The 26881-nt window shown below is 35.3% G+C and overlaps 1 protein-coding gene across 1 annotated transcript in view; it reads right to left on the bottom strand.

Moving 5' to 3' along the window:
- Positions 1-14960: 14960 nt before the first annotated feature.
- Positions 14961-26881, bottom strand: part of LOC130606014 (CUB and sushi domain-containing protein 1) — a gene marked incomplete at its 5' end in the record, with an annotated part of 426016 nt that continues 414095 nt past the window's right edge. The window contains 3 exons of the mRNA XM_057421927.1: positions 14961-16348; positions 19928-20060; positions 26184-26271. Of these exons, the coding sequence (XP_057277910.1) occupies positions 16189-16348; positions 19928-20060; positions 26184-26271 (381 nt within the window). The remainder of the gene's footprint in view (positions 16349-19927; positions 20061-26183; positions 26272-26881) is intronic.

The raw sequence follows: 26881 nt of genomic DNA, 5'->3' as shown, positions 1-26881 counted from the left end.
CACACACAGTAAATTTTTCTTAGGAGTGTTTTTTCTGATTATTTTTGAATGATTAATATTCATGCTGCTTTTTGTAATAAAGCTGTATCCAGTGTATTCCTTTAAATATATCTGTATCCTTTTTAGAAGCACATTTTGAAGCAACTAAGTATAAATATTTGTGCTGTTATGGCACCTGAATAGTTTCAAATTTTCAGTTGAATATTCATGGCAATTTTAATGAAAAACAATGCAAGAAAAATTAAAGTAGTACAATTACAAGTGACAAATTTGGCTATTTAGTAAAGATCAGTTTGTAATTTAAGCTCAATTTACATAACAGTTCTTAGTGATAAGGGAGAATCTGCCTAAAAGGTTTAGATCTCATCAAAATTATGTTATTTGTATCAGTTTTGGTTAGTTTGGTACAGAATTACACATACCAGAAATATCCAATCATGCAGGATTCAAAGGCAGAAAAACTATGTTTATATTAGCTGGACCTCACACCCAAAGATGTTAGGTTACAAAGCACTGAAGTCCAAGGTTTTAGACTGTTTATATTTCAAAGTTATGAGCTTGAATTCTATGCATGAGTCAGAATGATGAGATTTAGAGGTAGCATTCACCCATCTATATAACCACAAGTTCAAATTGTACTGCTGCAGCACAAGGAAAGTAAGGCATTACTGCTTTTGAAGCTGGCATATTGACAGGTACAGCAACAGGAAGTTTGATATTTCCATTAGGTCTTGAATTACACATTCAGAAATGAAAGCAATGTGTCAGCACTTTTAAACGCTCACAAAGATGTGCACCATTACAGCTTTCCCTAACACAATTTCTTCAAAAACTTTTCAAATCTTACACACACCCCCTAGGAATACAAGACACCTTCAGAACAATTTCAACAGTTTTATCTAATAAATAACCCCAAAATAAGTCTAAGGAGTAAGCCTTTTGAGGGAAGAACAGTGATTTTTTTTCTCTCTTCTCTGTTGCAGATGGCAACAGCATTCCTACATTTGGGGGCAATTATAATTTCCTTTGAAAAACTGTGGACTCACACATACAGCTACACCAAGTCTCTGAGATAATTACACACAAAGCAACTATTGATGTTGCTTCATATAAATTTCTGTCCCTCATTATCCCATAACTGTAATAAGTTACGCTTCCTAATGTTAGGCTAGAATAAGCTTCCCAGACCAACTCTTTACGAAGAAATTAAGTGAAAAGCAGATAAATTTTTAACAGTGTTTACTTCTGCTTCTATAACCATGTGTCATGCAAGAATCATCAGAATGACTATAAAATATGAAAAAGAGAAAGTTCACCACCAAATTTAAAAATATTATTCTAAAGTCAATGGAAAATTAAAGACAAGGGATAAAAAGTCACCATGTTATGTTCATAAATTCATGAATCCTTACATTTAAATAATATAATAATTTATAAATATTCTATATGAATTCTTTCATGTTAAAATATCTCAATAATATCAGCTATGTATAAAATAAAAGCAAAAAGTTTGATGGAGAGAAAACTATTATAGACACTGGACAGGAAAATAATTTCAACTAAAGGTGCAGTCCTGAATAAAAGAATCTTTAGTGCAAATAATTGGTCCCATTTAGAAACCTGAGGCTTGGTTCTTATTTGCCCTCTATTTTAGGAAAACATATATTTTACACAAAGCAAGTGCAAATAGTTGATTCAGGTTGTGGATTTTATGGGTGTTGTAAACAAGTACAATGGATTTTAGCTGTTGGCTAACAGTGATAAGGCCTGCTAATGCCACCTGAAATCTCCAAAGGTGTATGTCTCCATGCTAGTACATTCTGATAAAATGTATGGTATGTGACAATTTTATAGTTTTGCCTATATAGCAGTTTTTAAGAATTACATAAAAATATCTTGACAAAAGTGTTTTGATCTTAGTACACCAAGTCTTAAAATCAGAGAGAACAGTTAGATTGTGTGGACACAAAAGGTAGGTTGGACTAAAACCTGCAGGGAAATTGCTAGTTAAGCAACTTAATTTTAAAATCTGTTCCAGAGGAGCTCTGTATAAATCTGATTTTATCTGTCCTGACAAGTTTCTACCATATTTTCAAAACAACACTTCAAAATGTAAAATTTTTCCAGTTCCAAAATATTACTTTCATAGACAGATCAGTAAGTTTTTTGAAGATAAAAAACAGCTTGTGGATCATTCCCATGACATTGGCATATAAATCTTATGAATAGGGTAAGAGGGGAAAAAAATCTTGCTTTAGTCATAAACTGCATAGAAGGCTTGTCAGCAGTAAATCAAGGTGCCTGATATTTCTACATTGCAAGGCATGGCTCAAAATGTGACACAAAAATAAAGGAATGTGTATTACAGAGAAAAATGGAAAGGATTAACTTTAGAAAAATACAGTCAAAAAGTCCTCAAAATGAATTGCTTGAAGTGGCTGGGAAGCTGACAGTATAACAGTCATGGAGGCTTTTTTGTGTCTTGTCAGAGATGCCTGGCTTGGTTTAGGATGTCAGCTAGGTGCAAAGCTGCTGTTAGTAACAGAAAATCATCTGATGGAAAATCTTAACACAAAATAAACTGTCTTGTGAGGACAAAAACTTAGTATTCCTACAAAAACTTAGTATTCCTACAAAAACTTAGTATTCTTAGAACTAAGTGTAAGATCTCTACATATATGGATTAACTACTTCAATTTAGTTAAAAAAAAAAAAAAGGTTGTAAGTATATATTAAGTATTTTACAGTAACTCTTTTAAAACTTTCCCAAAATGGAGTTAAGATTTATTCCTTATTACTGCAAGAAAGATAGAATATATACAAAGATGGAATATTTCAGCTACCAAATTTAGTAACTTTATCTAGTTTATATAGCAAAGAAGAGAGCACATGAAGAACTGAAAGAATCAGAAATTAAAACTTATGGAGTGTGAGTAAAAATAATTAAAAGTAAAGACAGCATGAAGAGAGCTATGCTCTGAAGATTTTTACAATCAAAAAGGTTTTCTCTATTGTCTGTGGTGATTACATTGCAAAATTTGTACAGTAGATACAGCAGCTCCTCTACATCAGCTGTGATATTTCATGAGAATGTCTTTCTGTGCAGTAACAGTTTCTTAGTGTAGGTACTTATGGAAAACCTGAAAGCAAACACAGCAGGTGCACTAAATTTTAGACATGTATGGGGTTTTGTTGATTAATGGTTCAGTTTAACATGACCTTTAGTATCACCTTTGCTTGAGAGTATGAAAATAGTACTTGCAAGAGATCTGTGAGAAATGAAGCAATGGATTCAACAGACTACCATTTAACGTACCTGGAGAAAAAAACACCACCACACCCTCTTATTACTTCTAAATGACCTCTAGTGTACAAGTGGATTTTTGTTAGCACTAAATTAGCTTAATATTTTTGAAATGAATTCTGATGACCCTGCTATACATCTGTCTTCTCCCTCTTAGACTCAGATTGGAATTCTCTTATATAATTCCCAGCTATACAGGTACAATCCCTAGTACAACAACTTGTCCTCAGGACCAGAGAGTGCTCAGGAAAGGTTTAAATTCTTAGCAAATAATGCTCATTTATTAAGTCAAGTCCTGCATAAGCCTTTTGCCAGCAGTTGGAGTATGAGCAACAGCAGTATCATAGAAATTTCCTGAAAATAAATGATTTATTGAAGAATAAAACATGACTGGAAGAAAAGTAAGCAAGACTATGGGGAAGCAGGTTGACTTGGTTTTGGCTGGGATAACAATTTTCTTCTTAGTAGCTGGTACAGTGCTGTGTTTTGGATTTAATTTTGATAACATATGGATGTTTTAGTCATTGCTAAGTCTTGACTTTTTCTCTGCTTGAAAGAGAGGACTTTTCAGTCTCTCATGCTGTGCTAATGAGCCAGTGAGAAGGGGCACAAGCAGTTGGGAGGGACCACAGACAGGACAGCTGACCCAAACCAGCCAAAGGTATCCAAAGAGATATTCCGCACCCTGGAACGTCATGCTTAATATATAAACTGGGGGAAGCTGGTCTTGAGACACAGATCACTGTTCAGGTACTGGCTAGGCATCAGTCAGCAGGTTGTAAGCAATTGTACTGTGCCTCACTTTTGTTTCTCTCTTTTCCCTCTTCTTATTACTATTACTAACTATTACTATTAATATTATTATATTTTACTTTGGTTATTGAACTGTTCTTATCTCAACACACAGGTTTTACCTTTTTCTCAGTTCTCCTCCCCATCTCACTGGGGGAGGGAGGCAGAAGAGTAAGTGAGCATGGTACTTAGTAAAATCATGGCACAGGTTTTCTCTGCATACAGTATCTCATTCCATTCTTTGTATTAGGAATAAACTTTCAAAATGAAGATACTGAGAAATGGGATTCCAGAAGGAGCAAATGGGACTGTAAGCTATTTACTGTAGACTATTTGATGGACCTCCTGCAAGGATAACTTAAGATCAATAATTTTTTTAGGGCAAATAGAAGAAGTCATTAAATGCAACTTATTAAACCCCCAAATTATTGCTGAAAGTAGCAAAACTTTATGTCCTTTGTAACAGGCAGTTTTCAGAGCTGTAAAAAAAAATTGCTTTACTTCTTTATCACCATCATATATGTTGTCTTGCTACTATGTGAGTTCACAAGAGGAAGGAACAACATTTGGATTGAAGAAAACACATGGGCAAGATATCTTGCTATCCTGGCCACAGACAATACATGAGACTTTTTGAATGGTTCATTCCACAAAGACCAGGAGAGCATCCTTTTACCTGCTAAAGGAAGCACCTGGAAGCTTTCTCCTCCATCAAGGGCATTCTCCACCATGGCAGATGCTGCATATTCTCTCCACTCTCAGATTATAAAGCTAGCTCAGTCACAATCCACCAGGACTGCTACATTATAACAGTAGTTAAAAACAGCAAACCATGCCCCCAAATAGCTGAAATCATTCATCTTTTTACTTTCCTCATACACACAGCCTTTAGCTATCTACTTGACCCCATCCTTTTGCTTACTCTTCACCATTGCTTCCTCATATCAAGCTTGGAAACCCCTCTCCCAACCACTCAGATACATCTCCTACCTTAAGCGGACTCTGCTATTCCCTGAAATGAAAAGTCAGAAGCAAAATCCTTATGAATTACTTTCTTAATTTATGAAGTCATAGAAAACCGGAAGGTGAGTTACAGGTAAAGGAAGGTAAAAAAGGAAAAAAGAAGGGGATCAAGAAGGTGTGTATAAATAACAGTGAAGTTGAACACTGAGAAAACAAAAGCCAAATATCACGAATTAGAAAAGGATAGCTATGGTGGAGAGAAGGTGAATTCCTATTTCTCCATTTAATTTTCTCACCAACGTCAAGATAAGCAGGCTTTTTTTGGGTACCTAAGCTATCTTTTTGAGGGATTCAGGAGCTCCTGGAGTTTCTTCCTCTAGCCCTTCCAAATCAGAGGGCTCCTGAAGAATCTTACTGTTCACACACTTCTTGGCTTCCATATGACTCTGTCAACAAAGACCATCAGGACTGACAACTGACCCTTGCAACAATACCTCTCCTGAGTATTTCACCTCCAGAGGGCTCTAAGCAGGGCCTTAATTGTTCTTCAGAAGCCTTTTTAGTTATACCAGTGGCTTACAACCCAAACTGTCTCTGCTCAGCTTCTCAGTTCAACCCCTTCTTGTGACCAAGACCTCCTCTTCAGATGTCTCTGTGAAAGAAGCATATTAGCACACATTAATCCCCATTAGTGTCTTTTCTTTCTTTTTGCAAGCCACCTTGTATGAGCAGGGATCCAGAACCTTATGTTACCTCCAGTGCACCTGGGAAAGAGTTGAATACCCTTTAGGTAAGTGGAGGGAACTCTACGTCAAAAGTGCCATGCTTTTGCATATGAATAATTCATCCTGATTTGGTGTCTGTGCATTGGTGTGCTCACATATGGATTACTGCTGTAGGAGTACATCTACATGGGGTATGCCCTGAAGTCTACAACCACTGTATCCCAGTGAAAATGCTGTGTCCTGTGGAGATACTGAGATAAATAATAGATTTGTTCCATGTGAATTTCTTCTAATTTATATTTTTTGCTTCCTAACTTATTTTCCCTACTTAATGACCCAGATTAACACTCAGCTTCTTCCAGAATGCTGGATGGAGCACACGTTCTTCTTCACCAGCCTGCTAAACCATGTCTAGATTGAGCCCAGGGGGCAATGACAGGGACCATTCTCAACAGACTATTAGGTATGTTTAGCTTTTTTGGCTGGGTGGAAAATTTAACTGTAGAGATACCAGATGCATGTTATATTGTACCGCTTTTCCTTCAGGCTAGATTCCAGAACTGTTTAAATTATTTATATGGATATTATAGGCATAGTAAAGATGAAGAATACACAGAATTTGCTACTAAAGGACTTCAGTAAAAAAGTGCTAAGTCCAAGATTGTCTCCCTACTGCCCCAACAGTTTCTACTTCAATACCACATATATGGAGATCAAGACTTAATACACCTTCCTTCAACACTCCTTTAGTGTGCCTCAGCTGGCCATGTTTGAGTTTCAGACTTACCTAGAGCTATATTAGAATGAGTGGCTTCTCACTTAGCTTATACTTAGGCTTGGTTAGCTTTCTAAAATGAGTGCATGTTGTTCTGTTAAATATTTCAAAACCTTCAGGCTGTTGGACACATTCTGCCCATGCTTCTTACAAAGTGAAAGAGCTCCTTATAGAATGTATAGCATCTATTCTATTTGAATCACCACTGCCAAATAAGATGGCTATTAGCCTTTGTAACAGCCTAATAGTAGAGCTCCTTTTGAAAAACAGTTGGGCAACTAGAGCCTCTCAAGTCTGTAAGTCTGTATTTGTACTAGAAAATATACAAGTGACCTAGAACGTTCTTGAGCATGGGCATTTGCTCATTTATGCTGTAAACCATTAAGAATTGTCTCCAATATGCTTTGGTCAAGGTCAACTAGTACACTCCCAAAAATTTCACAGGTATATGCCAGTGACTCTTTCCAGTTGTGTCAATATGGTCACATTGCTATGAAATCTAAAAGGGAATCATAGTGTAGATGTGGGTGGATCTATGATAACTGCCTTCAGTGCCAGAAGTTTAATATTGGTATTGACATAACTCAATAAAGTGAACTGGCAGATTCATTACTTACTTAGATTCCTGGACTGAGGCTTCCAAAAGCCAGATTAAATACCTTATGCTTTACAGATTCCAGGTTAATTTTTCTTTTCATTTTTATTTATTTTTATTCAGAGAGCTGAAACATGAAAGAACCACTAGATGTGTAATGTAGAACTAATGACCGGCTTACATGAAAACAATCAGGATTAGTTGGTGCAATGAAGAGATCGCAAACACATAATTTCTCCTGGTAAATAAAATCACAGGTTTGTTTACTCGTAAATATGTTTGACTAATTTTCCCTTTTAATTTGTCTGGTTACAGTTTCAAGTGTACTGAAGTTTTTGTTAAGGCTTTTTCCTTAAATGAAAGGGCAGTTTAGTAATCCCATGAAGGTAGTGTAGTATACTGTTGATTGAACTTCTTTTTGATTAAGTAAATTTCTTGCTGAAGTTATTTCTACTAGACCTTAAATCACATTTGTATATTGTGCATCCTCTCAAATTTTTCCTGACATCTTCTTTCCAAAGTGAACTGCAGAAGTACATACAGAATCTAACAGGCTTTCACATGCAATGAGACTAAAAATCACTTTTCTATTCTTACTCAGTACTCATTTTATAGCCAATAATTCCTCATATTTTGCTGCAGTATCTCAGTTAATATGCTTGCAAATCCCTTTCAAGATACTACTTTAGGATCTAATATTCCTTTTATAAAGATGGCCTCAATGTCCTTATTTCTTATTTCCAACTATTCTCAGTTCTGGTATAAACACTTTGCTTAAATTTAACAACCAGACCAAATTGTGCCATATGACTTTTTTATCACTTATCCGGTAATCATTTGTATTATATTTTTTTAAACATGTATTATCCTTATATACACATAACTGTTGAGCAGCATGAGGCCTAGAAGCAGATCCATGGACTTTTTCCAACATTGCCTCTTCCAGTGATAATTTCCTATTGTCTGCTTGAGAGCTATTTCTTAATCAACTTCTTGTATAATTACTGATGTTCTCTATTTTTGTTTATTATTGTGTGCTACTAAATCAGTTGTTTCTTAATTTAATACATAAGCAGTTATGTTATCAATCAGGCTTTCAAGAATCAAATGAGATTTGGTTGACTGTTCTTTCTAAAATCTGTTGAAAAGATTTTAACTCTATCCTATCAATTTACTTTCTGTCAAAAGGACCTCAATCAGGGTCCCTTTCTTTTCCCTTAAATTTTAGTCTTAGGATAAATGGTAATTTGTTTGGTCTTTTATTTATTTTTTAAGCACAATTATAGCACTGCTTCAGGCATCTGGCATTTCCTTTATTTTCAAAGACAGAATCAAAAATTGTTTCATAGTTAAGAATTGCTCAGATAATTTCATAAGAAATACTCGGTAAAAGTTCTGTGTTGTTAGACTTTTTAAAATGTTTATGTCTATCAGTTATTGCTTAAACCCTTCCAATTTACAAACAGTCTGGCTAGTACTATGTAATCTCTAGTGAAGTAAATATCTAACATTATTTCTTTCCAATTACAAAATCCAAGGTGAAAAATTCTAATAAGTATCAAATACTTATTATTATTCTTGTTTGCTAACTGCAAACACTGCACTTAGTATTTCCTTACTCAAATTTGCTTCACACCTCACAATCTTTACAAAATTCCCTTATCATCCCAAGAAACAGCAGCATTTTTTCTGATACTTTTAGTTTAACAAATTTCTGCCTATAATCTTTTTATTACTACCTGCATCCATTTTTTTTCAGCTGATACTTGTATTTTCCCAATCCTGAATTATTTAGAATGTGCTTCTAATGTTATTTACAGTATTATTTCATTGCTAAGTTAGTCCAGTGTCTGAACTGTTGATTTACGGGGTCCTTAAGAGGATTTGATTCAGCCACTTTGTTTGTTCATTTGCATTTCTGTCTAGTCCTTTCCTTTGAACAAATTTTACTTGTGTTCTTTCATAGCTTGGGTGAACTCAAATTTTTGATACTCCAAGATACAGAGGTCTTCGGTGCCTACCTGACATTTATTTCCTGAGGTCAGAAGTTATATCCTCAAAATCCTCCACCAGCTGCTGTTTGATCTTTAACCAACTTCAAGTACCAGTATTTCTCCCTGTCACAATCACCAGGCACGTAAATTTCCTCATTTAAGGAAAGTTATCTACATCATGGTTAAAAGGATTCTCAAACTAGGAATGCTCCCTACGTATTTTGACTGCAAGGCATGACCTAGAACAAATTCTTGGAAACTTTTACTGCCTCAAATACTACTCTGCAAGAAAGAGGTTATGAAAATTTTCCAACACCTACTTTTAACTGAGTGTTACAATCTGAGTGCTTGTAACAATCTTTTTTATCAATCATTAACAACCTTGTGCTTCTCGTTGGGCGAAAGAAGCTACCTGAACTTTGATCTTCCATATCTAAGTTGACCACTCTAAAAAGTACACTGTACGGTATAAGAGGGAAACGTGCACCAACTAAACATCGTGTTTTGGGGCTTCCTGGCAAAAAAAAAAACAACCACAAAACCAAAACAAAACAAAACCAAAACCCAATCTGATATGAATAATCTGTCCATCTCTGAGCAACTCCGTTATGAATCCTAGTGGAAACATTTATGCTCCTTGGGCCAAAAATGAAACACTTAAGCATTGCTCTTGCTTTAGTATTTCTTACTGATTAGTATAGATGGCTGTACTCAGCTTGCTGGCATCTGTGAATCTTATAAATAAATTCTTACCTCTCAAAATTTCTTCATGGATAGTAGGTACATAACTTGATGCTGAAACTTCTATGAAGCAGCAAATATACCTGAAACATTAAAGTTGAGCCTAAGTTTCCCTTAGGCTCCAAGCATGTTAGAATCATAGAATCATAGAATCGTTAGGTTTGGAAAGGACCTTAAGATCATCTACTTCCACCCCCCTGCCGTGGGCAGGGACACCCTACACTAAATCATATCACCCAAGGCCTCATCCAACCTGGCCTTGAACACTGCCAGGGATGGAGCATTCACAACCTCCCTGGGCACCTATTCCAGTGCCTCACCACCCTAACAGGAAAGAACTTATGTCTTATATCCAATCTAAACTTCCCTTGTTTAAGTTTTAACCCATTACCCCTTGTCCTGTTACTACAGTCTCTAATGAAGAGTCCCTCTCCAGCATCCCTATAGGCCCCCTTCAGATACTGGAAGGCTGCTAGGAGGTCTCCACGCAGCCTTCTCTTCTCCAGGCTGAACAGCTCCAACTTCCTCAGCCTGTCTTCATAGGGGAGGTGCTCCTGTCCCCTGATCATCCTCGTGGCCCTTCTCTGGACTTGTTCCAACAGTTCCATGTCCTTTTCATGTTGAGGACACCAGAACTGCACGCAATACTCCAGGTGAGGTTCCACAAGAGCAGAGTAGAGGGGCAGGATCACCTCCTTCGACCTGCTGGTCATGCTCCTTTTAATGCAGCCCAGGATACGGTTGGCTTTCTGGGCTGTGAGCACACACTGAAGACGGCTCATGTTCATTTTCTCATCGACCAGCACCCCCAGTCCTTCTCCACAGGGCTGCTCTGAATCTCTTCTCTGCCCAACCTGTAGCTGTGCCTGGAATTGCTCTGACCCAAGTGTAGGACCTTGCACTTGGCATGGTTAAACTTCATGAGGTTGGCATTAGCCCGCCTCACAAGCATGTCAAGGTCCCTCCAGATGGCATTCCTTCCTTCCAGCGTATCAACCGGACCACACAGCTTGGTGTCATGGGCAAACTTGCTGAGGGCGCACTCAATCCCACTGTCCATGTCAGCAACGAAGATGTTAAACAAGACCGGTCCCAACACCAATCCCAGAGGGCCACCAATCGTTACTGGTCTGGACGTTGAGCCGTTGACCACAACTCTTTGTGTGTGGCCATCCAGCCAGTTCTTTATCCACTGAGTGGTCCATCCATCAAATTGATGTCGCTCCAGTTTAGAGACAAGGATGTCATGTGGAACAGTGTTGAATGCTTTGCCTGTCTATATGTTCACCTGTCTATATGTTTACTACGTATGTCTGTAATTTAAAATAGTTATATACTCAACAGTTAAATACTCGTATATAAGGTCCAAACTACAATCCTGTGCTCTTTGGTGGAAACCATTCCTTGTTAGGAGACTGTCATTCACAAGGTTTTGAAACTAATAGTAGACGTTTCTGGATCCCAAAACCATTACTTTTTGAGCACTTCAGACACATGTGCAAAAGTGATTTATTCTATCTGTTTAAAGGCAGTATTCTGCAGAACACCTCATTATCTTCCACCTTCTGACCTCTGTTCTCTCAAGCACTGAGACATTTGCATTCAGGCTCCTGTGGTTTTGAGTTATAATCATGCTAAAGCAGGTAGCAGTGTATTTAATGCAGTTTACTGGAGTTTGGAATTAAAAGCAAATTTTTAAAAAGTCATTTTCCATTTTGAGTAAATCATAGCAATCGGTATTCTATACTTTTGATACTGCTTATGACCTCAATGGTGCTACAGAGCTAGTAGATGTCAGCTAAAAAACAAATATTTTTGTTCTTTACAGATTTAACTGACAGTGGCTCTTGCATAACTATTCTCAACACATAGAAAAATTTGTTTTCGATAAATGGTTTGTATGGAACCCAAAATTAATTATACCATGTTACAGTTTTCAATCGATAGTAAGGGGAAATAATACTCAAAAGCTGTCACTGCAGTTTGGCAATAGTGAAAACAACAACAGTTCTCGTTTCATGTATGTTAGACTCTTGTTTGTGATAAGAGGTAAAAGTCATGATTCCCGGTCAGATAATGCCTCAATGTCTGCATCGATAGTGTTAGTTGTTATAGCTTATAGCTTAGTGTCAGAAGGAAAGTCAAATCATTCTGAGAGATGAGAATTTTTAACAACTGTCTTAAAGATACCATATTACCAGAAAGATAGATTGTGAAGATGAGAAAGGAAGCAAGGACATGCACTCATCTTATTTTTTTCTAAAGTAACTGAACCACAGTCATATGCTACCACTGATACCCAAAGTAGTAAAGAGTAGACTATTCTTGACACCTGACTCATTCGTGCTTAAATGTCCAAAAGTAAATCGAATAGAAAAATATTTTACATGAATACAGAGTAAAATAAAGCTTTAAAAATGTTCAGAATTTCAGGTCTTGAGTCTGAAAACACTAATATATGTGGTTATCTTTATATATGTAAGCATTTTCATTTCAGTACAAGTACGTACACCTAAGTGATTGCAGAACTAGCTCTCAGATGTTAGAACTGGAAATACCTCTGGCTCCATGCTATCCATCACTTTCAAAGGTAGCATGCAGGCTTGTGGATGAATAAAAAGGTTATTTTTTTAATAAAACAATCCAATGATTTGGGAGCCTAAGTCTCATCCTAAGTCCCATCTGAAAATCTGAATGATAAGCCTAAGATAACAGAAGGTAGATCGCACCTTACTAGAAAACCTGGAATTTTTTGCCAAGGTACATAGTGCTTCAGAACATAAAATGACAAGATTAAGATTCTAAAAAACAAGCTAATGTAATGAACATTAAATGCATAAAAGTAAACGGAAAGGGAAAGTTGATTAGAACAGGTCACACAAAAGCTGAAAATCTAAAATTAAATATTTAATTAGAACTCTGATTTTGCTTTCAAGGTAGGTGGCATTGCACAGGCTATATTACAATCTTTTATAGCTTTTTGTTTTGTTTCTTTTGCCAAAAAGAATACTGTTTATTTTTAACAGGCCACTTTAATATTAATACATGTGTAATAGGATCAGAACTGAAAATCAGGTAAAGATGGTAAATTTTACATTACTGGGAAAATTACAATTTTTTGTATTGTAAAAACATTTATTTTTAACAATTTACCTACATTAATCAAAAAAGTACAGCATATTTAATAATTTTACAAATTCTTCATAAAAAATATATCTCTGTACAAAAAGTTCTTTTGCACCTACTTCATGTCACAGCAGCATGTAGTGAAATGGCAGAATGAAATACTGGGAATGAAAATTAGATTGACTTGGTCATAATGCTAGCGTTCTTCCCCAGCCCCCCCCCCCCCCCCCTTTTTTTTTTTTTTTTCCTTTTTAATAACATCTTTTCTTTGTTTACAAAATATTTTACACAAGAAAAAAAATTATTGCAGCTAGCCTGGAGAAAGGCAAGATGTGTGATACAAGCAGCAGTTTTTAACAGCTTTGAAGCACATAACCTGTTTTTTTAAAAAAAATATATAGCATGTATTATTAGCCCGTCATAATGATCTGGTCAACACTGGGGAAAAAGTCTTCTGCATATATCTCAGAAAGCACATTTCCTGGCTGCCATTAACCCAGCCACTGCACAACATTTGAAGAGTCTTATTCTGATGAAGCACCATATGTAAGTGCATGCATATACAGACCTCTGTAAAATAACTTTAGGAGAAAGAGATTCAACCTGAACAGAAGACTCAAACATAGCGGAGAAGTAGAACCATTTGAAGGATGTGGACAGAACAGACAAAACTAGGAATGCTTTGTTTTACTTGGGTTCCAGTCTGAAGTTTCTGTTCCCAAACAAACATTTTAGGATAATTTGTCAGCGTGTCCCAATTTTGAGTGTCCCTGATCAAAGAACACTCAGGATAAACATTCCTTACATAATCTCCCCAAAATAAACCACTGAATAAACTATTCACAAGATCTGGACTTTCTAATACAAAAGATCAAATAATTTAACTATTGTCTTTTCTAAGACCATTCCTTGGTGGTCATAGAGAGACAGGTCTCTGAATACACTGTCAGGGCAGGAGCAGAAAACATGAATAACAGCTACTCCATTTATTATTTTTTTTTTCTGCCATTGCCACTATAGAAAAGACTTCCAAAGCAGTAATGTCAAGCAACTGCCAAAAACTTTAATGACACAGCAGCTTTCCTCCCTGGCCTGCTGCTCCTCTTATCAACTCTTCATTCTCAGAGCAACTTCCTCTACATGGGGGAGGATCAGGAAAACAACTTTGATGACTTGGTTCTTTCTCAGAAATGTGAAGGGCTCTGAAATGTGACAAATAAATGAAACTTACTGCACAAAAACTTCAGAAACAAACCAAAAAAGGAAAGCCAACAACTACTAACAAAGTGAATAAGGAACTGACTGAAAGGATTATTTATTAAATTTTCTTCAGAGTTTCTTGCTCATACGAGGAATATAACAGCTGGAGGCCCTACAATACTGAATTATTTTGCTGGTATTTTTCATCTAACAGCTGTAGAGTTGTTAAGCTGACTAAGGGTTACCTTTGAAATTTTCTTTGTGTTCTGCAACATTAGCTGAAAAGCCTGTTACTGGGCTTACATTACCTTTTTGGTTTGTGTATAACAGCCAGACCTACACACATACGGAGTTCAGAAACATTATTCTGCCTTTTTTTGTTTTTTATAGCAACTGGACAATAGGACAATTTGAAATTCAGAAAACTGAAACAACAACAACAAATAACCCTGATTTTTTTTTAAAAAGGAAAGCAACTTTCCTGTTTTCTGAGCTCAGTGTGTCTAAAATCAGACTTTGCTTGTTTCCTGTAATTTCCTAATTTTAAACCTCAATTTATCTGCCCAATGGCATTTTTCATTTGTTTGTCTATTTCATTCAATAAAACCTCTAATTCTGAGGAAATGTTAATGATTTACTCAATCATTCATATTTACAAATTTAAAACTTTCTCTGTCAAACTGTGTAAGTACAAAAGCAGTAAGCAGTGTGCTTAGAAATTCTGAAAAGAAACAGAAAACAAAGATAACTGAATATTTCACTTGGTTCAAAGCAGAAACTGAATGACAGCTTGTTATAGACAAAATTTGCACTGGGTTTACATATGCTACTGTAATGTGGTTTAGTTCCATGTAACATCAGAAAATGATGTCATATTACAGGAAAAAATGGAAAATAATGCAAAAGGGAAGACTGCATTATGAGCACAGGCTCATAGGCTTTATGAGCTATCTAAAATAAATTACTATTCACATTTGTACATGGCAAGCAGCAATAGCTGCTAACCCCCCTGCTGTTATAATAGTATGATACTGACAATGGTGATTGATGACTTATTTCAGAAGAAAACAATACTGGCAATGAAATTTTCTGAGAAATGGGCTCTTGTTCTGGCTGAAAGTCTCCAGTGACTTGTAATCATGTTTATGAAGAAATTTAGTCAAAAATTGATAAAGGAAATATTGTTCTCTATCACACATGATTTTAACTGGTGCTAAGCACAGGGCTCATAATTTAATATTCCAAGTAAATTTGTTGTGGAATGTTTTGCTTGGCAAAGAGTGTGTGAATGTCTATATACAATGGACAGTGTGTAGAAACCCTGTATATTTTTATCAGTATCTTACTCAGTCAGCCATAACACTCCAGTGCAAAAAAATTGTGCATTAACATTTTGCAATATAACAGCTGATTGGGAAATTGCTAAACTGCCCTATGTGTGAGATACAGTGTAAGTTTCCTTAATTTTAGCAAGATTTCAATGGTAAAGCATTTGCAGGTGTATGCAACTTCAAGAAAGGTTGTCTTTTCCTTCAAGAGAGCTTGATTTCTTCAAAATATTTCTGGGGATAATCTGTGGTGCTATCATTTGTCACAGTACTCAAAGGATTTATCCAAGTGCCCAGATGAATGCATTGAAAGGCATCCAGCCACATACAAATATGAAAGTCTGAGGCATTAAATATGAGAAATTGGCATGACTTGGCAGTCTTCCTTAAAGTGTGCCTTGATTTGAAGCAGATGCAGCCAGGCATTTTGATCCATCTTTAAGATGAAAAAATATTCTTTGTCTGATCCCCAGAAGACTGACACATTTTCACCAGAAAATTTAGCTGCATGTAGGCTGACAGATGATGTTAAAGATTACAGCAGCAAAGCCAAGAGAAGAAGGGAAACTGGTATATGGCACCAAAGGAATTACTGCTTGTCCATCAGAGGTATGGCTATGAATCAGTCATATTGGGCACTGAAGGCTATACCACTGTACAAACTGTGTTCAGAGTCGTATCAAACCTCACAGCCTTTGCCTCTGTGGGTTTTAAGTTTGTGTCATACATGGGATTTTCAAATGAAGCCTGTCCATTACTGTTTTCATGTCCAGCATACCCATTGTACTGTACTTTTGGTCTTGTTCTGTGAAAAAAAAAAGACAGGAAATTATAATTAGTGTCACTTAAAAAGAAACAATCTACAATTATTGCAAGTTTTACCTTTAATTTTCCATCCTGTCTATGCAAGTTTCTAGTTTCTTGACTGTCTAAAAATGATAAAAGGAGACCCATAAAGGATGCTGCAGGGACTCGTAAGAGAAATCTGTCTGGAAGATGTTTTTCATAGCATGAAGAGAAGAAAACAAATTCCTAATGGGCAAGCTGATGCTACAAAGCAGAGAGACAATAAGGGCAAAATATAGGTATGCACTTTTCATTATAAAAATGTAAAAAAAATGACAATTTCATAGCTTGCTGTTCATGCCAAAATTGACAGCCAAAACTAAAGCAATGTACAACAAAAGTATGAACAAAAGTAAAGTTGGAAATTATAATATTTTATGTCAGTTGTAACAATTTTGATAATTTTTGTTTACTTTTTCAGTTTTAGATTGACAGACTAACCATAAGAGAATCTTTACAAAGAAACATTTATTCCAGCTCTACTAAATTAACACCTTACCAATTCCAAATATATATCACTGTATTTCTAAAACATTGATTGATACCAGTGTAAAAAATACAGTAGAATCCTTACTTGGTGAATTTAAGTTGGTCAACTTCAAGCATATTCTAGTTGACTAGAAAGATGGGAGTGACAGTCTCCTAATTCATCTTTTTGTTAGCATCTTGGGGCTTAGATGAGATATACACACACAGGTTTTATTGGCTTAGAGGTTTTTTAGCAGAGGTGGAGGGAATGGTGTAGTAATGTGCTGCCATCAGCTGCTTATTACCATTCCAGAGTGGGAAGTTAGCATTGCACCACTGAAGTGCTGTGACAGGTCTCGTGGGTACTAAATCTAAGTCAATGCAAAGTCAGCCAGCATAGGTTCAATCAGGCAGCTCTTGCACTGACAAAGCAAGTGTCCAGAACTGCTAGTGGTAGTAACCTAGTAACCTTCAGAAAAGGGACAGTAATTTCAGTTATTCCAGATAGATCTGCCTTAGCCTGACTGCTTACCTCCATAAATACTTCCAGAAACAAATACTGCTAAGTACCTTGACAGAGATTTTATATGACGAAATGTATGTAATCAGATTCATCAAATCCTAACTAATGTTCTCAGAAATTTTGACATTCAAATGTGGAAGATACAAAGATATTTCAGTAACCACCATGAAGAACATATCAAAACTTCAAGGATATTCACATCTTTATATTTTCTGTTCCAACATATAAAGCCAATAATTAAATGAAAAGTAAAACAGAATTGAGAAGATTTTCTGATATATCCAGTAAAATGATATCCTAATAAATTATATTTTCCTACATTAAATCTTTCTATGAATAACTAATATATAAAGGAGGCTCAGAATATAATTTCATAAATGTAATTGAAATAGGGAAAGACACTCAATGAAGGAGTGCAAAATGTAGATGCTTGGTGCTTAAGAAAACAATCTAGAAAAGATTCTTATGATAAAACTTCAGAAAAGGATTCTTGAAAATCAGACTCTTTTTCTATAGAATTATTCTGTTTTACATAGCAGATAGCAAAAACTATAGTTGGAAAAATGTCAGTAATCAAAACTGGCAGCCTACAAATAATTTTGTTAATTATAAATGTCTTTTCCCCCATATTTTCACTTTACAAGTACCAAAAATGAGCTTAGAAACCTTAACTAGAAGTTTTACTAAGTGTAAGTTATTAAATATATTTTAATTGCTTCAGAAAGACTGAGATGCTGTCTTCATCCTGATGCAGTCCTTGTCTGTGAGATAAAAGGCACAGAAACTGTGTAAAAAAAGGTTTAAAAACCCTTGTTCTAATTAGATATTATCCTGACATAGGCACAGCAGAAACATCCATAAAATCATCCCCTAAGAAGACCTTCAAATTCTCTACTATAGACAGCCTTTAGTGGTATAACTGCTATCACTTCATTGCGAAAATTTCATGTTATTCTGATTGTTAAGGTAATTTCAAGAAAGTCCCTTCAAAAGTCACAGATTCTTTCTTTTCTTGAAATTTGAACAGAATAAAGGTGACCTAAAGTTACTTTACATCAGTAATTAAGTTGTTAATTTTCTCATGACACTATGACACTGATAACACTTCTAAAAATTGTGGTTTAACTGAAGAAATTGTTTTAAAATCTAAAAAAGGAACAATATTCTTTGAAAGATTAAGTTATGAACAACATCTTTTTCAAGTATCTAATACATTTAAATTAGATTAAGGTAGGCAGAACTGCAATACTGCACCAGCAGTACCATAAACTTTGGGATTACAGGTGCTTGTCTGAAGACTTAAGTTTTCTCTCTCTTAAATACATACGTATTTCTATTAAAAAGAAAACAGAATCTCCACTACTCATGCAAGCCATAATAGACTTGATAGAATAAACCACAAAATGTACCCCTATGTCACTATGCAGTTCCACTGATGTTTTTTTTTAAGAGCTGTCTCTTTCTAAGAGCAAAGTTACAGCAATGTTCCCTTTACATTCTGTCTCTTTGCCTGATCTGAATGCTTGTGCTTTTCTGCTGCACTTTAGGTTCCCCCCATTGTAGAACAGGAGTTATCTGAGAATGCAGATCTGTAGCCATCAAAGGCATCTTACAGTAACATGTTCTGAGAGAGAGTTCACAGCCCTTCCTGAGCAGGTTTTTGTTTGTTCTGCTTTGTTTTTTTTTTTAACAAAAGGCTGTATTATATTTCAGGACATGTATCATTTTAACTGGAGCTCACAAGTTCAAATTCCATTGCAATTTCTTTTTGAAAATCCTCTAAGGCTGAAGTAGGTAGATAGTCCAGTTCACCACAGGGCAATGGTTGACTTCAGTTTGTCTATGTGATTTCTTACAGTCACAAAATACTCTTTGATATCATGGTTACAGAACAAATTTTAAAAGCATGTTATTAAAAAACATTATTTCTCTTAAACACCTTTTTAGAAATTGCAAATAACACAAGGAGGTCAGAGAGTATTGTAGCTTAATAAAAAAAAAAATTGCTCCAGAAAGCTTTGGCCAAATAGCACTCAGCATGAACAGATGTTCACAAGAAACATAAATTTTAGGTTTTAAACCAAATTTCAGAAAAGATGGTAGGATTTATTCTATTATCCATTGACATATAAAGTTTCATATGAGCTGAAGTGGTGCCAATTCTACTAGTATCCATGAGCTTATACAGCATTGACTTTAAGTAGTCTCATTATGGGCTGTTCCTTCATGGGGTTTATGGATTTTTCAGCTTGTATAATTACTACTCGCAAGCATTTTGAAAGAAGCACCACACATGAAAAAATAAAATATATGAACTGAGATTTCAATCTGATTCAGCATAATGAACCAAGAAGATTGATTGGTCTTTGCTCCTTAATACAGTGACGCATTTTTCTACTTGTTCACCATTAAGAACTGCCTGCACTGAACCCCTTCATGGGAATACTTAGAAATATTTGTCTTTCTAGAGTAAAGATATTCTGAAACTTTATTGAAAATTAAAACACAAACCTTAGTTAGTTATCGAACAAATAACATTTACAATACCTGTGTTTGTAGAGGTAAAATGCAAACCCTGATAATATTAGAGCAAAGAATGGTACCAGGATGGCAGCTGCAACAGAACTGCTGTTTGTACCGTAATACTGATTTGAAAGGTCTGTGTCTGCACTTAAAGGATCTGAAATGAAAGAAAAAGGACAGAAATAAAATTCCCAGGTTTTCTACCTCACAGTTTTCTTTTGATTCAAAAATGAAAGAAAATGGTGACTTGATAAAATATTTTAAGAAATGAAATAAACAGCATCCTGTATCGTAGTATAAATCTTGTTAATACCAATTAATAATGTATCAATAACTATCGACATTATTTAACATGTAGGGTAACAGAAAGTAAAATAATTATGAACTACACCACTCGAGTCACTAATTCAGTTAAGCGATATATCTTCTGCAAAAAAAATACTAATACTGCAAACAGTATTCTCTATCTGCACCCTTAATATTAAGCTTAGAAATAACAGGCACTCAGACCACATAATCTGGACTCCTGCTGTGGACAAGGAGATATAACCTGAACTGTAAGGCATTTTGCAGAACCCATTTTTCCATCAATATGAAGAGAGACATTGTAAAACTGCTTAAATAGGTGGCCAACTTGACAATGCAAATTGTGAAAGATGAAAATTCATTTTATTGTGAAAAATATAGAATTTTTTAATAGGAAAAAAGCAGCATATTTTGAGAACCAAGTCCATGTTGTCAGTTTGAAATTGCAGCTCTTCAGAGAGCAATATACAGATTCTAGTTAAGGAAGGAGAGACCAGGACAGAGAGAAAGCACAGTGAGGACAGGCTGGGACAGATAGATGGGATTGCTATTCTGTGTTATTTTTGCTGATACTAATAGAGAAGAATAAGAGACACTGCTATTTACCACTCAGAAATGCTTCAACCCACAAGTACATAAACACCATAACTACCTTGTTCATTGCAACACATCAATCAGTCTTTTTAGGATTCTAGGAAAAGACCACTTGAAAAAGCAGAGACCCACGCATTGTGCTGTTTTCATCAGTCTACTAAAATATTTAAGTTGCAAAACTGAGAAAGCATCAAACCCATCTATGATTTCTTGCAGTTCAAGCTCAATGTGAAAGCAGAGTGAGGCAAGCTTTTGTTCTCTTAGATGTTTTTAAAACTTAGATGTTTCAATCAATAATATATTTTGTGCAGTTACAAAATGTATTAAATACTAGGAAGTTCCATTTAAAATGAAGACAGCCCCTCTAGAAAATTCAGAATTGCCAGAACTCATCATTAAACACGACAAAACACTGTATGTCAGTTCTTTTCACTACCTTAATCTTCTGTCAGACTTCAGACTTGCAGAATCACAGAATCATAGAAAAGACCTTAAGATCATCTGCTTCCAACCCCCTGCCATGGGAAGGGATGCCTCACCCTAGACCATGTTGCCCAAGGCTCTGTCCAACCTGGCCTTGAACACCTGCAGGGATGGAACATTTACTGCTTTTTTGGGCAACCCATTCCAGTGTCTTACCACCCTCACAGTAAAGAACTTCTTCCTTATATCTAACCTAAACTTCCCCTGTTTAAGTTTTAACCCATTCCCCCTTTTCCTATTGACACAGTCCCTAATGAAGAGTCCCCCCCTTCAGATACTGGAAGGCTGCTCTAAGGTCTCCACGCAGCCTTCTCTTCTCCAGGATGAACAGCCCAAACTTTCTCAGCCTATCTTCATACGGGAGGTGCTCCAGTCCCCTGATCATCCTCACAGCCCTCCTCTGGACTTTTTCCAACAGTTCCATGTCCTTTTTATGTTGAGGACACCAGAACTGCACACAATACTCCAAGTGAGGCCTCACGAGAGCAGAGTAAAGGGGCAAGATCACCTCCTTCAACCTGCAGGTCACGCTCCTTTTGATTCAGCCCAGGATATGGTTGGCTTCTGTGTATTTGTCTTAGAGCTGGCGAAGGTAAATCTTTTAAAATTAATAAACCTACTACTGTGATAGTTGGAATTATGTTAGAAGCTTTATCACACTACTGTGAAGTATCTTAATTAACGCTGAACTGTTTTAGAGAAGAACCAGTGTATTACAATAATCTTTGGACTTTAGTAATCTAATATTTGTCCTAACACTCAAGGCATGGAAAACCTGTTGGCAAAATATATATATTTCTAAATGAAATACAGATGGAATTAAGTAGTCACCACAGCCTAGAAAAATTTAAGAAATTTAAATGTTCCTTTGAAGTTTTTATTGGTTAGAAGAAATGGCAGAAGTTTAAAAAACTGCATGCAGTTATCACTATATTTATTCATTCTTCCTTCATTCACAATCCCCAGCTGTTTTTCCAATTATTTAGAGTAATTAATAAAAATGTTTTAATAATTATATTAATTGTAGTCAGCTTGTAACAGCAAAACCATGGAAATACTATTTTAAATCTTATTTTAAATTCTAACCAAGCACCAAAACAGAAATACATATAATCAGTGAGCTCCTAATTTATATCTCAAAGCTATTATCATGGCACAAATAATAGATACATTTTAATGAATAAGTCATGTAAAGATTATAAAATACCTAATCAGAATTCAGCTAAAAGAAAACAGTAGTTTGAAACTAATAATAAGCAATTCTTGGGATGAAGTTTCAGTATGGAATTAAAAAAAACCACAACACTTTTTTTTTCTTCTAACTGAACAGTTAAACTAGGCACAAATGTATAGATAATTTCCTTTTGAGTTATCTCTGTTTGATAACTGCCATTTAATACTTACAGCTCACACCTTCTGTTCAAGGTGAATATTCTATATTGCTACAGTTTTTAAAGTACAACATGTGGGGTAAACACGCTTGAAATTTTTAACTGAAGTTTGCAACCTTTAATTGGCATTGGAAAAGTGTTGGCCAGGTTTGGACCATGCATTTGCTTTCTGTGCATTCTGCTTTTTATTACAGAAGAGAAAAATTGCTGCAATTCTGAATAATTTGAATTTAATTTTATTTATTTATGAATTTTATTTATTTATTTATTATTAAATGTATTTATTTATGAGACTTGGTATAACCTCAGTTACAGTATTTAGTTATTTACTTATTCAGTTATAGTATACAGTCTGTGTTGGAGAAAAAAAAAAGAAAGAGAAAAGATAATTTAGTTTACTTTCTGTTAAAGAAGACATATTTTGTCACTGGGAAGCATGATATTTTCATAGAGGGATATTCAGTTATATAAATGTTTTTCAAACATTTCACAGCATAACAGGGGTTTGTTTAGCCTCGTAAGAACAGCAGTAGTCAGGTGATGCCCAAATTCTGAAAATACACAGTGAAGTCATTATTGCATAAGTTGTATAGTTCTACCATTTAGATGGTTAATGAGTTTTCTCCTTTATACATATTAGAAAATAATATTTTTTGTAACAAAATATTCATAAGGAAATAAGCATTTCCTTATCATTGTTTGGAGCTTTCAAATGCATTTCTCCTGTAACTCCAAACCTAGGGTTTCAACTGTCTGGCACCAGTACAGCATGGTGTAGTTTTTAGTAGGTTTTAGTAAAAGAACTGCAGTTTAAGTGGGAGAAAGTGTGACAGCAGAAACAATACAAGGTAAGAAAATTCTAGTTACAGATGAGGGTAGTTAGCAACTCAAGGATTTAAGAAAAAAAATACCAACACAGAAAGCAAGTCAGCAGCTTCCAATGAGCAACAGAGGCTGGAACTTCTTCACTTGACTGATAACCACTGGATAGCAAAGACTCTTCAGGTAACTCATTGGGTGTGATATATATAGCCTCATAGAGCATTAGTCCCAGCATACTTATGCATTCATTAACATACAGCTGTTTTGTTCTCTGAAGTGGTGAGTACCCTGTTTAGATCTAAGTTTCTTTGTGAATAATGAAACTCATGCAAAATGATCTGGAGAGAAAGGATGACACCTTTATAGAGTGAAATTTTAAATTCACGTCTCACTGATGTTCAATGCTTGGAAGCATTGATCAGTTTCAAGAAATGAACATGTGTTTCACAGCCATTAATCTAATATATCACAGACACAAATTAATTATTCATATTTCTTGTCACTATTTGTTATCTCAATGTAGATAAGCTAAAAAAGTACTTTTAAGGAAAAAAAAAAAAAAAGAAGAAAGAGAAGTGAGTCATATTTCCCCAGAGGAAATAAATATAGTGAAATAATCATTTGATGAAGTAAGTTTCTCACAAAGTCACTTTTTTCATAGAATCTTAAAGGACAGTCCAGACTGGAATGAGCAAGGCCAAGAGTTTAGAATAAACATCTTTTAGAACTGTTGTGGTGAGGCACAGGCACTCAGTAATCACAGAAACTGAACCTAGCCACAGACATGCAGCCTTTAGAGACCAAGTTATTAAAAAATAATAAAATAAACAAAAAGCCCCCAGCAATGAATGACTGCTTGGCAAAACAAGTTAAATAATATGGTGTCACAATGATGGCCCCTTAAGCAGGCTCAGATACAGTTCTAATTTGTTTGACAGACTGATAACAGATCTCTTTGCCCTCTGTGTTATTATCTAAGGCTACAAGCAAACAGAATTGCTTCTGAAAGAGGAAAAACAGTTCATAGATACAGAAGTTCTTTCTGTTTGCATGTCATTAAATTCCAAGACTGGGCATATCCACTGAGCCTGTTCTTGCTCCAGTGTCACGTGATAGGGAATTGAACTTCATCAAATAGATTGGTCTTTCACCCTTAACTAAGTATTTCCCAGTAAATTCTCTTATTTGAAGCATGCTTGAAGGTGAAGAATTTCATATGACATTAAGCATGCCCCAGTGCATGCATAGTTTATGAACACTTCTGGTTTAGTGTAAAGGCAGCAAATATAAATTATTAACTTCCTGAAGAAACAGAAAATGTTAAGTCTTCAGCTGGAGGACATATGATATTGTTATCTCAGCAGAATATTCATGAACAGAATAGACTTAAAAAACAAAGCCAGCTGTCCTTGAATATGAAAGGGTACGGACAAGTAGTACGACCTGTGCTGGCTGGAATCTGCTGTTTCCTTTTAGCTGTAGGTTTTAGCTGAGACCATAGTCTCACTGTTTTGACATATCAAAGACTGCTTATCAAGATAAATGTTTGAACAAATGTTGATGCTCTACCTTTATAGTGCACTTGTTAAAATCAGAAGGAAAAAGCAGCTTAGATATTACAGTGGTAAGAATTGCATAAAGGTACAGGCAGACAAATAATCTGTCCCAAACAAGAGTTTACTCTGAAGACTGAAATTATTAGTTGTCTTTAGTAATTGGCAGTTCTTAGGCTGAGACTGAAGGTGGGTGACTAAACATTGTGACTGAACATATATAGCAATTTGAGAGGTGGCCAAGAAGAGCAAATCCATAGCATAACTGCTATTACAGCAGTTAACAGAGCAAAGAAATACAAGGGAGACTTGGCAGAACTTTGAAGGACATTGGGTACAGCACCAATGAAGTCAATGGAAAAAAGGCAGTTTATAAAATGTAGGTAGAGTCTGCTATAAAGATATTGGTTAGGCTGTCTCCTTTCTTTAGCCCAGTACTTTGCTTTATATATACTGTGGTTTGACCACTATGCAGTAGTTCCAGGATCAGGAAATGCAGATGTCTACACTTGGTATTTGCCCAAACTATTTTATTAGACAATATTTCATGTGTAAACATTTTATTACTTTTTATGAAAAAATAATCTTATGAGCAGAATAACTAGTTTTTCATCAGCTTCCAGAGCACTTGAGTCCATAGCTGTGATAGATATATCAGCCACCCATTTAAAATTTTTGACAGTAAAGTAGAATTATATCTAAATACATATACATTCTGAAAGCATCCATCAGCAACAAGCACTCCAAATGACATTAATAAAATCAGCATTGATTCTCTCTTTTTAATTTCCTATATGGTTCTGACTGCAATTTATATATTTGAGCAGAAAGTGTCTTTGAATTGCATGACACCCTGTTACTTTCAAAAAGACATTCACAGAAAAGCAAGCAGTTGCACTGGCATTCTCTGCTTGCTATACCTAAAAACATGACATAGTAACACATTAACCAGAGTCAAACTGGGACTTGAACAGATTATTTCAAATATGCATATTCCACTATATTTTTTTATAATAGCAATGGCATGAAATAAATGTACTTTTTTAAGCTAGATAGATGAGTCATTTGCTGAATTCACTCTTGAAAGACCCCAAAAGATTATACATATTAAAGCTCTAGGAACATACCTACCTTGTCTTTGGAGCATAAATTTTCCGAAGTCTTTTCCATGTATATCACCTTGATAGGTAAAACCCCCTCTTTCAAACCCTGAGGATACCTAAAATATGATGAAACAGAAAAAATATTTCTGAAAAAAAAGAAGTAAGAATGTTTATGCTTAGCAATTTGTTTTTCTGACTTAGAGGAGAAATACAGAGCCCAGACTTCCACTTTTATCCCTTAAAATATTAGTAAACTCTATGCTTATGTAGTATTTATCCTTTTAAGTTTGCAACAGTATTAAATAAAGTTTCAAATAACATATGGGATGACTTTAAAATATCTGATGTATATTGCTGGGTTTTAAAACTCTTCAACTGGGAAACAAATAACTGAATTAGTCTATGGATAAAAAAAGTCTACTGAATTGTCAGATTTGAAATTTTTTTCCATAAAAAGCATTATGAGACACAAAGGAGAATTGCAGAGAGTAAAAGAACTTTTTCTTCAAGATTAAATATAATTTTATTACAGTGAACTATTTCCCAAGGCAAAAATGAACAATTTTTCTAAACATAAAATTCTCACTTTCATCTAAGGAAACAAGGCGAAACCATTGCAAATTATGTTGAACACTCCACCTTCCTCTCAGTAAACTAAAAATTCTAATGGTAGTGTGGAAGATGGAAGTTTGTATACAAATTTTTGAAAAGGAAAATAACGTGAAC

The sequence above is a fragment of the Pezoporus wallicus genome, unplaced genomic scaffold, assembly GCF_028554395.1.
Source record: "Pezoporus wallicus isolate ANWC-B61680 ecotype Strahan unplaced genomic scaffold, APGP_CSIRO_Pwel_v1 contig_6672, whole genome shotgun sequence".
Classification (NCBI taxonomy): domain Eukaryota; kingdom Metazoa; phylum Chordata; class Aves; order Psittaciformes; family Psittacidae; genus Pezoporus; species Pezoporus wallicus.
This window is presented reverse-complemented; position numbering and strand designations above follow the sequence as displayed.